At 49.4% G+C, this 14,875-nt stretch overlaps 1 protein-coding gene across 6 annotated transcripts; it reads right to left on the bottom strand.

Moving 5' to 3' along the window:
• Nucleotides 1–734: 734 nt before the first annotated feature.
• Nucleotides 735–13,987, bottom strand: MTFR1L (mitochondrial fission regulator 1 like). 6 transcript variants are annotated; one of them, XM_009202098.3, is made up of 7 exons: nucleotides 13,867–13,987; nucleotides 11,229–11,338; nucleotides 10,611–10,715; nucleotides 7,632–7,741; nucleotides 7,215–7,426; nucleotides 3,858–4,143; nucleotides 735–1,762 (listed from the first exon to the last, which is right to left on the bottom strand). In XM_009202098.3, exons 2-7 carry the CDS (start codon nucleotides 11,241–11,243, stop codon nucleotides 1,657–1,659), a joined length of 834 nt encoding a protein of 277 aa, XP_009200362.1. In that variant the 5' UTR covers nucleotides 11,244–11,338; nucleotides 13,867–13,987; the 3' UTR covers nucleotides 735–1,656. The 6 variants fall into 6 exon arrangements, with proteins under 6 accessions (XP_009200362.1, XP_003891404.1, XP_021793479.1 ...); XM_003891355.4 differs by having other exon boundaries at nucleotides 3,858–4,179; nucleotides 13,867–13,986; XM_021937787.2 differs by having other exon boundaries at nucleotides 3,858–4,179; nucleotides 11,229–11,361; nucleotides 13,867–13,951.
• Nucleotides 13,988–14,875: the final 888 nt, after the last annotated feature.

The raw sequence follows: 14,875 nt of genomic DNA, 5'->3' as shown, positions 1-14,875 counted from the left end.
CAAGTGATTTTCCCACCTCAGCCTCCTGAGTAGCTGAGACTACAGGCACATGCCACCATGCCCAGCTAATTTTTAAAATATTTTGTAGAGATGAGGTCTTGCTTTGTTGCCCAGGCTGATCTTGAACTCCCAAAGTGCTGTGATTAGAGGTGTGAGCCACTGTGCCTGGCCTAATTTAAATGTTAAATTCTACTTTTGTGTTCTATGTCATCTCTCCGGTCATTTTCCTGGAAGACCTGCTTTTTTAAGAATGTATGGGGCTTAGTGCGGTGGCTCATGTCTGTAATCTCAATGCTCTGGGAGGCTGAGGTGGGAGGTTTGCTTGAGACCAGGAGTTCAAGACCAGCCTGGGCAACATACAAGACCCCATCTCTACACAAAAATTAAAACATTTCCTGGGTGTGGTGGTGCATACCTGTAGTCCCAGCTACTCAGGAGATTAAGGTGGGAAGCTCGCTTGAGCCCAGGAGTTTTGAGGCTGCAGTTAGCTAATGATCCCACCACTGCACTCTGGCCTGGGCATTACGGAGCTAGATACTGTTTCTAAAAAAAGAAAAAGAGTATAGGGCAAAATCTCTACAGAAAGGGGGAAGAAAACCCCTAGAAGGGCAGGACCTTATAAGGAAAGAGGAGAAGCCAGTAGCCTGTTTAAGTTCATACACTTTAAAATGAACAATAATCCTATCCCCTGAAGGACACTGGGTAATCACAACTGAAGAGATGGACACAGCAAATGCATTCTCTCTCCAAGTCCTTCCTTTAATGTCAGGTAGTGCTTCAACCCAAACACACACAGTATACATACCATAGAGAAAGGGACCTGAGGGCATCTGAGTCATGCATGGTGTGGTAGGTACAAACCTTGGCCCAACCCAAAGGAGCAGTCAAGGGCCTGGAAGAAAGATGGTATGCTCTTTCCCCCTCCTCCTTTCTCTTTCCTACCGGGCTTAAAGTCCGTGAAAGAGAAAGTTTTTAATCAGTGGAACTGATAAGGCCTCAGGGCCGTGGAGGGTAGATTTGGTTGTTCAGTAATATAAAATGTGTTTAAGAAAAAAAACAGCCCAGGCTTCCCAGCAGTAGCCCATGTGTTGGCTGGTTCAGCAGCCTGACCTCTACATCTAGACAAGGAATTGAGGAGGGTGATTGCTGGGCATTGGTGTAGGTTTATGATGGAGCAGCATAAGATTTTCCATGCCCTGTGAACATGTATACAAACATTTATAGCCCCTTCCCCTCAGCCCTGCTCTGCTGCAAGGAAGCTGCTGAGAGTGAGTGACAGCTGGGTACAAAATGTCTTGTGAGACCAGTTATAGGGTCTAATGCAGTGAAGTCAGTCAGTCATTTCGGACCTGTTTTCACACAGGGGCAAGGAAAAACCAGAAACAACTTCTCTCTTACCCTTTAAACTGAGATACTTCATTCTATACGATTACCTGAAACAAATGTCTCAGGTCAAATCACAAGCCTTAGCTTCTGCCAGGGTTTGAAGTCTGGGAAACATATAATCCAGCTCTTCTCTTTCGGTCCAAGCTCTAGCTTGTTAGCAAGACTGTTGCAGAAGATTTCTCCTTTAGAGGCAGAAACATCTGTGGTGAGGAAGGCAGCTATTGAAGGTATTCCAGGAGCATGAGACTGAGTTTGCAGAGCTGAGGGTTGTCAGTTTCCTTTTCTACTGATATCTTCTTCCTTTAGAGCAAACTTCCTTCGTAAGACCTCAGAGATAAGCACAGCAGGGTCCTCCTCCTTCAATGAACTCCGGTTCCTAGAGACACAATAATAGCTTGAGTACTTACTCTTTCCTGGGTAGTGTTGTATATATTTGAATACATTATCTCATGGAATCCTCACAACAATCTTACTAGGTAGGTGCTATTACAATTCCCTTTCACAGATAAGGAAATTGAAGCACAGAAAGGTTATACAAGTTGCCCAAGGTCACTAGTCACTCAGCAAGTAAGCGGTGAATCCAGAGTTCAAAACCAAACTAGCTGGTTCCAGATCTCTTCTATTAACTAGAATGCTTTACTATTTCCTGAAATAGCTATGAAGCGTGGGCAAAGTAAAGGACCATCAATCGGTTAGAGTTGCCCTCTGGTGGCTAAGCTTCTGCTTCTGCCTTCTGGCCCTATGTTTTCTTAGTAGCATTTCCCCAGAGGGTCAGCAGGGGAAATGACTGATGACTCTTGGCTATTCTAACCCTTAATAGTTCTGGGGAAAAGGTGTGCTTGGGATTTCCTACTTCCCGGTCTCCCCTTCAGGGTAGATGATTTTTTACGAGAGCCAGAATTAGAGCAAAACATTCACACAAGAAACGCATGGGAACAAAACCAACTCCAGACTGAAGTAGGCCCAAATTATCTGATACATCATATAAGAGGGTCCTAGATACCCGGAAAATAGTTGCTTGAAATCCTAGTGAACTTATATACATTCATCCTCAAGAAGGTGTTTTACTGGGGAGTAAGCTAAATATAAGAGCCAAGACTGATTATTCAACCTTCAAAGCAACAACAAGAGGGACTGCGTTTGGTTGGTGACATATCTGAACCTTTGCTGACTGGGGTACTTTCCCAGTCTTACTCACTGACCCAGCTTCTTCTGATCCGAAGACACAAGTGGGAGGAGGGGGCTGGCAATAAGGGTCTTGAATCTAATTTGGTCCAAAAGGCAAGTTAAGAGAAAGTTTGAGAGTCAACCTAAAAAACATTGTGTTCAGAAGAAAACAGCTCAGAGAAGACCAAAAGCAGCAGCAACTGAATTTGGGAACGTGGAAGACCAAAGAGATATGGGTGAGTATGACCAACCTGACTAGGGCCAGTGAAGGAAGGTTAAGAGTGACTTCCCTAAACGGGTCAACTGCCAGGAAGCAATGAGGGAGTCACTTAGCCTGGTCTACTTTTCAGAGGGAAATGGATCCCAGGACACAAAAAGGGATCCAGGGCAAGTAACTTTCCCTTTAACAGGAACTTAACATCAACTCAGGAGACCTCACTTCCCTGTCCCCAAAACAGTTTTTCATCTGCATTAACAAACAGAGCTGCACAAGCTGGGCGCTGGCCATCAAGGTCTGGCTCTCCAATGCCCAGGAACCTACATTCAAACCAAGCTCCTCTGGTGAGTCCTGTGCAGCTGTTGAAATCACAACCCACAACTGGAGAAACACTATGCAATGGGGTGACTTCCTGAGGCTTCTTTGTCAGATAAAGTTTTTCAAGGTAGGTATTCCCCAAAGTCCCTCATACTCCATCGGAAAAACCTAGAGCTCCACTCCTTGGGGTTCTACTTTATTAAGTTAAAGGTGTATTTTTAACAAATCCGAGCAATTCTGATGGGCAGCTAGGTTTCGGAACTACTGGCGAGTCTCAAAAGCCTTGTTTTCAAATCACTGAATATGCAGGGTTGGTTTGCACAATGGACCACTGTATTTTAAAGTAGAAATCTCCAGCTTTATGAAATTCTCCTCCCACCAAAAAAGCCTACCAATTTGAGATAAGAAAACATAACAAAACATAATGTCATGCAACCCCTCACTTTGAAGGGTGGGGCATGAAGACACTGTCACTAGCAGTATGAGAACTGAAGTGATAAAGCCACCTGAGGACAGAAGTTGGATTAGATGAGCTGCCTTATAAAAGTCCCTACTAGCCTCATATTTGGTTGGGGTGACCTAACCCAATAAATGTAAAGTGTTGCTCTTTCCTCAAATTGGGGCCCCAGGCACTGGCAAGCAGGTAGTCAGCAAGCTTTATGAATGACATAACATATGGTACTACTAAGAACTTACTATGTTGCATTAGATCATTGGCCATGGGCAACTCAGAGTAAACAGATACTAGAGCTCCTCATCAGATACTTACAGATCTTGGCTCTGTTTCATTCGGTGAAAGTCCTTCAGGATACCCATCATATCTGCAAAGCTGCTGGCCTTGGACAAAGAGATGCAGTCATCCTCTTCAGACGAACTGCAGGTAGCTTTGTGTTCTGGTTTGCAACATTCAGGGCTGGCAGAACAAAGCAGGGGGACTGATGGAAGCTCAGGGACCTCCACCTCTGTCTCCTCGGTGATGTCACTAATGACAAAGGAAGTTGTAGAGTGGAATGAGGATCCAAAACAAGGTAAGGGAGAAGAGACATTTGAACTTCCTGGAGATAAGAAATCTGGCGTTAATGAAGCCGAAGCTGAAAGAGAAAACAATAGGCATGGATGGACATTGGGGCTAGAACACAGTAGGAATATCTTCTCCCCACAGCCCTGCCTACTGAACATTCATTTCCTGGGCTGACACCATGACAATATGGGAGAGCCAGGATGGTATCTGTAGCCACTGGAGGGTCATTCCACTATGCTTCTCACTCAGGGGCTCAGAAAGCTGTAGAAGCACTGGGCTTTTCCAGTGTTCCAGGAGGGCAGGAAAACCCAGCCCATAAAGGCCTTGGCATTTAAAACTGCCATTCCACAATAGGCTGTGGAGTGATAGCCCTGTCATAGGCCAAAGCAGCAGTGACAGCTAAGGCCTGAATTTGTCCTTTTCTCTAACTAGGCTAGTGCTTTTGACTATGCTCCTTTGAATCTTGCTATCTGTGAACTAAAAGACACGTTCTGAGCAAAACGAGAATGGTGACAGACCTCCCAACCTTCCCAAATTTCAGTGGAGAGAATTTCCTTAATTTCTACATTTCTAAAAATACTTTGAAAACGCTAAATACACTAAAAACTATGTTTCTAAAAAACGTGTTACTTCAGTTTGTCTCTTGGATGACAAAAAAGTAGCCAAGAAATATAAATGGAGTTTCAGTGCAATTCTTCATAAAACTTCCATGTGAAGAAATTAAATACATGAAGATTTCAAAGAATACCATGATTTTCATGTGTCCTACCAACTGATAAATTTAGGAGCTATGACTCTGAGTCAATGCAGAGTGAAAAAATGAGGATGGGAGGAATATGAAGATAAGCCCTGAGCATCTTGGGAGAGATCCACCTGTTGGTTGTCCATGCCTCTGGTCAAGGCAGGCTTCCCATCCATTTCCAGTGGTTCTGCCTTAACTGTAGACAGAAAGCTGGAGGGGTGGGTTACAAGGCTTGTTTGCATAATGGACCTTTTTTTTTTTTTTTTTTTTAGACAAAGTCTCACTCTGTTGCCCATGCTGGAGTGCAGTGGTGCAACTTTAGCTCACTGCAAGCTCCACCTCTGCCTCTACCTCTGCCTCCACCTCCCAGGTTCAAGTGAATCTTGTGCCTCAGCCTCCCAAGTAGCTGGGATTACAGGCACACACTGCCACGCCTGGCTAATTTTTGTATTTTTTGTAGAGACAGGGTTTCACCATGTTGGCCAGGCTGGTCTCGAACTCCTGACCTCAGGTGATCCACCCGCCTCAGCCTTCCAAAGTGTTGGGATTACAGGCGTGAGCCACAGTGCCCAGCCACTGTATTTTTAAGGCCAAAATCTCCAACTTTATGAAATTCTCCTTCCACCAAAAAAGTCCACTAATTTGAGATAAGAAAACGTAACATAATGTCATGCAACTCCCCACTTTGAAGGGTGGGGCATGGGGACAATGTCACTAGCAGTATGAGAACTGAAGTGGTAAAGCCACTTGTGATCCCTGGTAGAAACGACAAGGCGAGGGAAGATAGGTGCTTAAAAAGGGTAAGTCTCAGCGGTGGTGGGGGATATGTTTACTTGTATTGAAAAGGAAAGCAGGGTGCAGTGGCTCATGGCTGTAATCCTAGCGTTTTGGGAGGCTGAGGCAGGCAGATTGCTTGAGCTCAGGAGTTTGAGACCAGCCTGGGCAATGGCGAAACCCTATCTCTACTAAAAATACAAAAAATTAGCTGAGCATGGTAGTGTGCGCCTATAATCCCAGCTACTCAGGAGGCAGAGGCACGAGAATTGCTTGAACCCGGGAGGTGGAGGTTGCAGTGAGCCAAGACTATGCCACTGCACTCCAACCTGGGTGACAGAGTGAGACTGTTTCAAAAACAAAAAGAAAAGGAAAGCCAGCGGGCATGGTGGCTCATGCCCGTAATCTTAGCACTTCAGAAGGCCGAGCTGGGTGGATTACTTGAGGCCAGGAGCCTAACTAATATGGCAAAACCCCATCTCTACTAAAAATACAAAAATTAGCCAGGCGTGGTGGTGCACACCTGTAATTCCAGCTATTCAGGAGGCTGAGGCATCAGAATCGCTTGAGCCTGGGAGGCAGAGGTTGCAGTGAGCCAAGATTGTGCCACTGCACTCCAGCCTGGGCTATAGATCAAGACCCAGGATCCTGTCTCCAAAAAAAGGAAAGCTGGCCAGGCTTGGTGGCTCACGCCTATAATCCCAGCACTTTGAGAGACTGAGGCGGGTGTCATCTGAGGTCATCTGAGGTCAGGAATACAAGACCAGCCTGGCCAACATGGTGAAACTCTGTCTCTACTAAAAATATAAAAATTATGGCCGGCGCGGTGGCTCATGCCTCTAATCCCAGCACTTTGGGAGGCCAAGGCGGGCGGATCATGAGGTCAGGAGATCGAAACCATCCTGGCTAACATGGTGAAACCCCGTCTCTACTAAAAATACAAAAAAATTAGCCGGGCGTGGTGGCAGGCGCCTGTAGTCCCAGATACTGGGGAGGCTGAGGAAGGAAAATCGCTTGAACCCGGGGGGCAGAGGTTGCCATGAGCCGAGATCGTGTCACTGCACTCCAGCCTGGGCGACAGAGCGAGACTCCACCTCAAAAAAAAAAAAAAAAGCCAGGCCTGGTGGCCCATCCCTGTAGTCCCAGCTACTCAGGAGGCTGAGGCAGGAGAATCGCTTGCACCCTGGGAGACAGAGGTTGCAGTGAGCCGAGATCGTGCCACTGCACTCCAGCCTGGGCGACAGAGCAAGACTGAGGGAGAAAAAAAAAAAAGCTACTGTGGGCTTATGTAAGATGTGATCTTAAAGACACTTGGAAGAGGGTGTCAGTTTTGGGGCTAAGGGAGGGACTCTGCCTGGGGTCACAGGTTAAGTGAAGATTTTGTTCCTAACCAAACCATTCAGCCCAAAATGGCTGGTAGAAACCATCTAAGAGGCACTATAGGCTAGCCAGGTTTCAAGACAACTCCAGGGCCTGGAACCTAAGTACCTCCAAACCAAGGACTACCATTTTCTTTACCCCTATCCTGCCCAAGAGCCAGGGGAAAGGAACAGCCTGTTATGTTCTTGCCCTGGCACAGGGGCTCCTACCTGCATCAGCTGCCACTATCTTTGCAATCTGGCTGCGCAAGTGGCTCAGCTCATCCTGCAGCTCAGTGGTGCGGCTTAGGGCTGGCAGGGCTGGCTTCTTCAGGGCCAGAAGCCTCTCCTCGGACCCACGCAGGTTGGGAACGGAGGCATTGCGCTGCATGACAATCAGAGGGCTGGGTTTCCAGGTGTGCCTCAGGGGGCGTGTATCACTCCTGGACCAGGGAAAACCAAGTAGGTCAGTTAGAAATGGCAGGCCACTGTGCTCCCTAAGTTCCTTCCCCCACTCCTATAAGAGTAGCACAGTAAGGTTCTGCTCCTCTCTGAGCCCCCACAGTTCTCATTCCTCTCTCCTTGCTGCCTGCCACCTCTTCTGAGAAGTTCTCCATTCCTCAGCAGACCAGCTACTGCCTCAACTACCTGACCCGGGCGTATGTCTCCTCTTCATCTGCAGCAATCCAGGCGATGTCAGCCAGGGTAGGGACTGGGGGCACATCTCTCAAACACAGGTCAGAGATGTTGGGCAGGGTCTATGGAGAAGCAAAATTCATCAACACTTACAGGCGCCATGATAAGCCAATCAGAAACTGCAGAATACACAGGAGGGGTACCTAATCTGGCACTGGGAGTCAGGAAGGCTTCCTAGAGGGGGCAGAAAAAGGTTCCTGGTCGAAAACATTGAATAGAGGCCAGATGATAGTCAGGCATGGTGGCTCACACCTGTAATCTCAGCATTTGGGAGGCCGAGGCAGGCAGAATGCTTGAGACCAAGAGTTTGAGATCAGTCTGGGCAACATGGCAAAACCCTGCTCTACCAAAAAGAAAAATACAAAAATTATCTGGGTATGGTGGTATATGCCTGTAGTCCCAGCTATTCAGGAGGCTGAGGTGGGAGGATGGCTTGAACCTGGGAGGCAGAGGTTGCAGTGAGCCGAGATTGCGCCACTGCACTCTAGCCTGGACAACAGAGCCAGACTGTCTCGAAATAAAAACAAAAAGAGGCCAGATGCATGAGAGTCCATGTGATTACAAACAGTTCTGTGTCTTCAGTGGGACAGGCCTGAGTCACCTTTTAATAGAGATGGCTACTGTCTAAAACCACTGTGTCCTCTGGTGAAAATACAAGTACAAGGTCATCAACAACCTGTTACAGCAATAGGAAATTTTTCCTGACTAGTTCTTTATAATCCTGTATAGCTAATTGAGATTGACAATATCACAGCAATGGTGTTTTAAACAAACCTGATAATTTGAATATATTTAGATTTAAATAAAAAGAAATTAATTATACAAAAGGAACCATAATAGGATTTCTTAAAATAGCTCCTCAACCCAAATGAGCAACAACCTAGAGATGTTGAGTCAAGTGAAAAATTAGGATTCAATCATGTTGACTATGATTACAACAAATTAAAAAACATCTATCTAGAAAAAGAGAGGACTACACTAAGACATTAATAGTTACTGTATTATTACTGTGTAATTATAGGTAATTTATTTTCCTTTTACTCTTCAAAATTTTAATATTTTCATGTGCTTAAATTTTCAAAATAAATTGGTAAGAGTCCCTTAATATTTAAGGTAATTTAATAATAGTAATAAATGCATATCTACATACAAGTAAAATTCAGCTGTTTCTGCTACAAATTATTTGGTATGGTGGATGGATCCAGGATTGATAGCTCCTGCATTCAGACAGGAAACCTGGGACTCCCAGGAGTGAAGTGATACTCCAAGGTCACACAGAGAACTTCCACTGTCCCAGGAACTAGTGCTAAAACAGGCCATTCGGGGAAGCCTCCATTTGTTTTCCTGATTAGCGCTGAATGCTCCTTTGCTCTTGGCAATTAAATGAGTAAACACAAAGTACTCAGCACAGTGCCTGACACATAGTATGTGCTCAGTAAATGTTATCTAGTATTACTAATACTACTCACATATATTCCTGCTCTGTGAGAGCCTGTGCCCTTGACCGTCTCTGCCAGCATCTGGCCAAAGGGTACAGCCAAGTGTGGGGGCAGCCTCCATGGAGTGAGCCACACTCCCTAGCTGTCTCCCTTTTTTTTCCCTGATGCTTCTGAGGCAGTTAGGACCAGTTCCTGCCCAGGACCTTTAGGCAATTCTGGATAGCTGGCAATCTGAATATTGAGACAGCTTTTCCTGCCGCCCACCCCTGCAACACGTATACTTCCAACGCCATTCCTGACCTAATACCAACCCTGACACCTCATCTAATTCCAGATCCAGTTCCTACAGACTGCTGCTTAGCATCTTTTATACAGATTTGGCTCCCTCCTTTCTGTTTCTACCTGGGCCACATCCTTTTATGCACATATTTCTATCTCCTCTGTGTGGGTAGAAAGCAGAAGTATTTATTTTGTGTCCCAGCTCCCCAAATGCACACATCTGAACCACATAGTTTGGGGCTGGTGCTTAACCATTAGTTCCCAGAGGGAGGCAGCTGGGACTAATAAATGCTACTTAGCTTTCTACCACAGAAGGGGTCTCAAGAAACCTGGGCCAGGCAGGAATCTCTGCTGCAGAGTGGGTGCTAAAGGATCCCTAGACACAGAGGTAAGACCGAAGCACCCCAGTAAAGGAGGCCCAGATTGGCCAAAAAGAGCAGGCTGAGGAATTATGGCCTCAGAGAAACACTAAAAATAGTGGCGCTTGGTGGCCGGGCGCAGTGGCTCAAGCCTGTAATCCCAGCACTTTGGGAGGCCGAGACGGGCGGATCACGAGGTCAGGAGATCGAGACCATCCTGGCTGACACGGTGAAACCCCGTCTCTACTAAAAAATACAGAAAACTAGCCAGGCGAGGTGGCGGGCGCCTGCAGTCCCAGCTACTCGGGAGGCTGAGGCAGGAGAATGGCGTGAACCTGGGAGGCGGAGCTTGCAGTGGGCGGAGACCGGCCCACCGCACCCCAGCGGGGGGGGGAGAGGGGGGCCCCGTCTCAAAAAAAAAAAAAAAAAAATAGTGGAGCTTGGCTTGTGCCTGTAATCCCAGCTACATGGGAAGCTGAGGCAGGAGGACTGCTTGAGCCCAGGAGTTTAAGACTTAGCCTGGGCAACATAGGGAGACCTCATCTAAAAAATTAATAAAATAAATAAAAATACTGGCGACATGGCCAATTCTTAGGGCTGGTGAAAAGCAGAGTTCAACTCAAAAATCACAACACTCACTGTCCCATGTGGAGACCTATCAGGTTCCTTGTGGTCACAGGTTTGTATGCACTCAGGAAGGCACAGTGACCAGGATCTATTATAAGCATTTAACAAATATTTCATAACAGAATGAAAAGTGACCAGGAAACAACCTACTTGGGCAGTACCAAGGGGTTTGGGGCACAGAAGCAGCACTCTGAGCCTTTACCCTCCTGCCCTTCCAACATACTCACCTCGAAGGACGCCCGGGGACACGGCTTCAAGGGTAGGTTGGTCCCAATTCTTCTTACTACACTTCGAGCAGCCCCATGCGGCTTGTTTTGCCAGATTGGTATGGTCTGGAGCAAAGAAAGAGAGACAGTCACAACCTCAGAGACTGAATCCAACTACCGTCCCTGTCCTCTCCTCTCTAGCAGGGAGACTGAATTCCACAAACCTAGGGACAGGGCACACTCTAGGGGCAAGTCAACTCTCAATTATAGTGAGGGCAGGTTCCCCAGTTGCCAGCCGACACCCTGGCCAGCCACCCAAGGGAATACCTGCTGCTGCTAAGGCAGTCAATGTTGGGAGGGTCGGTGAAGGGAAGAGGAAGTAGCTAAGTGTAGAGATTATCCAGGCTTTCCTTCCAGCCCTCTGTACAGAAAGGCAGACATACACTGACTTCTGAAGTGCCCCAGGATCATAGTTGGTTCTTCTTAGGGGGAGGGAGTGAAATGGTGGCCTTGCTCCAATTCCAGGCCTCTGGAGAAAGGACTGCTCAATTGGAGAGTCTCAGAACCTTATACTGTACCTCAGCAGGCCCAGCACCCAACCTTCCCCCACCGTACCCCTGCCGTAGGAATGCCCCTTACCACACTGGCTTCCATTCCCAACACGTGAACCAGCTCCTGCACTTGAAGGAGAAGGCAGCCACAGGGCAGCTCCAGGAGGTGGGAGGCGTGACTCCTTCATATCAGGCCATCTGGAGGAGCACCAGATTTCCCTCTTGTGAAACAACCCCCCACAGTGGGGATTCAATGGTCACCACACAAGCCCCACAAAACCAGGCCCTGCAGAGCCATGACTAACACCAAGACTTCTCTGAAGATGCAAATAGAACCCTTTGGTAGCTAGAAAGCTCATCGAGCCAAGTTATAGGTACTATCCAAGCCCAGGATTCATTCTTGAAGATGAGATGTAAAAGCACTCCTGGGCCCTTGCAAGGGGAGAGATCAGAGAAAATAGGAGAACAAACACCAGCTCTTGCCAATCTCAGTCTCCCAAGCTATAGAGGAAAAGAGCCAAAAAAGTTTATCCTGGCTCAGCCACCTCCTGGCTGTGTAGCTACAGGCAAGTTATTTAACTTTGCTGAACATTGGTTTTTCCATCTGGAAAAAGGGGACAGGAAAAGCTGCCACTGGAGGCTACCTTAAGGGTCAATGAGTGAAATGGGGTTGAGTGCTTAATGAACTATTAAAACATGACACAGATGGGTGAGGTGACATCTGACTGCTCTTCATAGCAGTTCTTGCATGGTGAGCAGATGCAGTGTGCTCGTTCATTCACTTGTTCATCAAACACCAACAGTACCCACTTGTGCCAGGCCTTGTGCTGGGCACTGTAGGGGCTATGGGGGGAGTAAGACACAGTCATGCTCTCGAGGAACTCGCTGTCCAGCAGAGTGATAGGACATGAATACGTACTTCTAGCAAAGGCTGAATATCACTAGGCAGGTGGCCAGATGAGGTCAGAGCTCTGGCCCTAGTGCCCTGTAGTGAGTTTCAAGGGAGTAGGAAATGAAGACAAAACAGCAAGAGCACAGGTCCAGCACAGGAGGGTGAAGGATGTGGAAAGAGGAGCAGAGCATGATAAAGCTACTAAAGTAGGGGTCAAGTCATGAGGTCCGGGTGAGAGGTCACTGGGGAGCCCTGGACAGGCTCTGAACGGGGGACAGACTAGACTGACAAAGCAGCTCTTTCTGGAGACCTCCCATGGAGGGTCCCCTCTTCTACCCATAGGAGAGGAGGTGTCACTCACTTTACGATACACATGGGGAAAGGAAGTTGGAGGGGGGAAGGCACTTGTCTAAGCTCACTCAATGGTCATGCCAGTGGAAAGCACCCAAAGCCTGGTCCAGGTCCTGCCACCTCCTGCCTGGGCTCCATCTTCTCGGCTCAGTTCAAGCCTTTATTATCAGAGTCCCTCTGAGTGCCAGGCTCTGTGCTGAATGTCCATGTCGGCCACGAATTGCACTAACAGTGCTTACTGCCACTTTCTCTCCGACCTTACCTCCAAAGACCCAGCTGGGCCTAACCCTCACACACAGCCAGAGGAATCCTTCCCAAACACACTGTTAATCACATCGCTCTTCCGTTTAAAACTGGCTTACTAAAGTCAACACAGGATAAAATCCACAATCAGTCCCAAACCCATCTTTCTCTGCCCTCTCTAGACCACACTGAGTACCAAGGCCTGCACATTTCGCAGCCAGCCCTCCTGCTCTCCCCCTTGCCCTCGAGTCACACCGGCCCTCAATCCCCAACACTGGGCCCACCTCTGAGCCCTGCATCAAACACCAGCACTCCCTTGGCCGAGCTCATTCTTCTTCATTCCTCAGAGCTCAGCTCAAGCATCACCTTCCTTCCCTGCGACAGGGTCAGGTCCTTTCCTGTGCGCTCCGCAGCACCCTGCCTGTCTCTCGGAGTCCTCGCGAGAGGAACTAGATAACTGTGATCCCCGCGCACAGCACGGTGTCTGCCTAGGACACAGTGAGCGCTTCAACGCGCCGAACTAACTAACCGAATGAAGGAGAACACCAACTCAGCTGTCACCCCCGCCCCCAAGTGTCACTGGCTAGAAGATCTTCCCCCGTTCTCTGGCAGCACCGGTGGGTCTTGTCACTGAGGCTGCCGTTGCTGTCTATTGACAGGCGTCCCCCTCAGGAGACCGGGAGCTCCTCCAGCGCAGGGCCCCGCTCAGCACCCCTGGTCCCGGGGGACCCCACGGAGGTCGCCGCGCTCAGTGAAACTTTGCCGCTCGCAGCAGCGCCCGGAGACCCGCGTGGACCCTCTCCCTGCGGGGACCGGTCAGGGCGCGCCGCCCCTCCCCCGCGGCAGCCGCCCCGACCTGGGCCAAGGTCGGCCAAGTCCTCGCCGCCTGCCCAGCGGCCCTTGGACCCACAGGCCTGGACCAGAGTGCGCGGAAGCCTCCGAGCCACGGCCAGGTCTCAGAATGCGCGGCGGGACAGCCCGGCCCGTCAAGCAGCGAAGCCGAAACTAGAAGTCTCAGGTCTGGCTTGGTCACTGTTTGCTGGGGGACTCCGACGAGCAACTACCCTTCGGGGACTCAGTTTCCCCCGGGCCAAGTGAAACGGACACCAGCGGCTCCCGCGAGAACTCGCGCGGGAACAGGAGCCGCGAGCTCCGCACAGCGCCTGGCACCTAGACCCAGTCTACTAACGGGCTGGAAGGCCGCGCTCCCGTCTCCACGCCGCCCTAGAACCTTTCTCACCTCAGTCTCGGGCTCCGGCACTCTCTCACCTCACGGCCCCTCCTTCCACCGTGGGCTACCGCCCTCACTTCCGCTGACCCGCCCCCCGGAAGCGATCCTCCGCAGCTGCGCACCGAGCCGCACCTCCGCGCACCGTCGGGAGGCGGGTGCAGCCGGGTGGCAAGAGGAGGGCGGCCCCCGAGTGGGCGGGGCGCTGGCGGGGGCTCGCTCAGATCCCGCAGAGCACACTCCCCCTCTGTCGAGACTGTGTCCCCGCGGGGTCTGTGTCCCCGGGAGGAGTTGGCTGCGTTTGGAGATCCCTGAGCCTGATATTCGTCGCGTCTCCCTGCTTGTTACTCTCCACGTTTAGCCCCATACGACTTCTGGAAGCCGAGGGATGTGTCGCTCATCCCCTAAAATATGCTCCTACGCCTAGGGCAAACTTCAGAATCCTCACCTTGGCCCCCTTTGCAGTTCATGGTTCCCAGGCAAGCCCCTCTGCAAAGCCTCTTTCCAGCAAGAATGGGCAGAATGGGCCTCTTTCTCCTCTGACTCCTGCCCTCCAGCACTTTGCAGCTTTCTTCTATTTTAGTCTCTGTCTCTCTGTCTCTGTCTCTCTCTCTCACTCTCTCTCTCTCCTCTCTCTCCTCTCTCTCTCTCTCTCTCTCACACACACACACACACACACACGGTATATTCAGTGAGTTTGCTCATTAGATGGGTACTTGATGCACAAGACCCCAGAGGCACTGTGGGAAGAACCACATTCCTTCCAGGCTCACTAACCCATTCCCTCTTTGTGCTCCAGCCCTCACTGTCCTGGTCTGTGGCATGCAGTTCCTGGGTGACATTTCCTCCTCTGCTTTCAGCACAGCCTCAGGCTGTGCCTGGCTCCCAGGCTGGAGTTCCTTGGTCCCAAAGCCTGCAATCCCCTCTGCCAGAGACAGAGTTGGTTTCATGGGTGACCAGCCCATGCAGTCACAAAGGGCCCCATGCTCAGAACCCTGTACCTGGTTTAGTACTCTGCTGT

The sequence above is a fragment of the Papio anubis genome, chromosome 1 (genome assembly GCF_008728515.1).
Source record: "Papio anubis isolate 15944 chromosome 1, Panubis1.0, whole genome shotgun sequence".
Lineage (NCBI taxonomy): Eukaryota > Metazoa > Chordata > Mammalia > Primates > Cercopithecidae > Papio > Papio anubis.
The sequence above is the reverse complement of the archived record's forward strand: the minus strand, read 5'-3'. Positions and strand labels throughout refer to the sequence as shown.

Excerpts from the sequence above, each read along its gene's own strand:
- MTFR1L (XM_003891355.4), bottom strand. Across the intron at positions 7,427-7,631 it reads GAGACATACGCCCGGGTCAG|GAGTGATACACGCCCCCTGA; the intron begins GTAGTTGAGGCA and ends TCCCTGGTCCAG. Across the intron at positions 1,763-3,857 it reads ATGAAACAGAGCCAAGATCT|GAACCGGAGTTCATTGAAGG; the intron begins GTAAGTATCTGA and ends TTGTGTCTCTAG.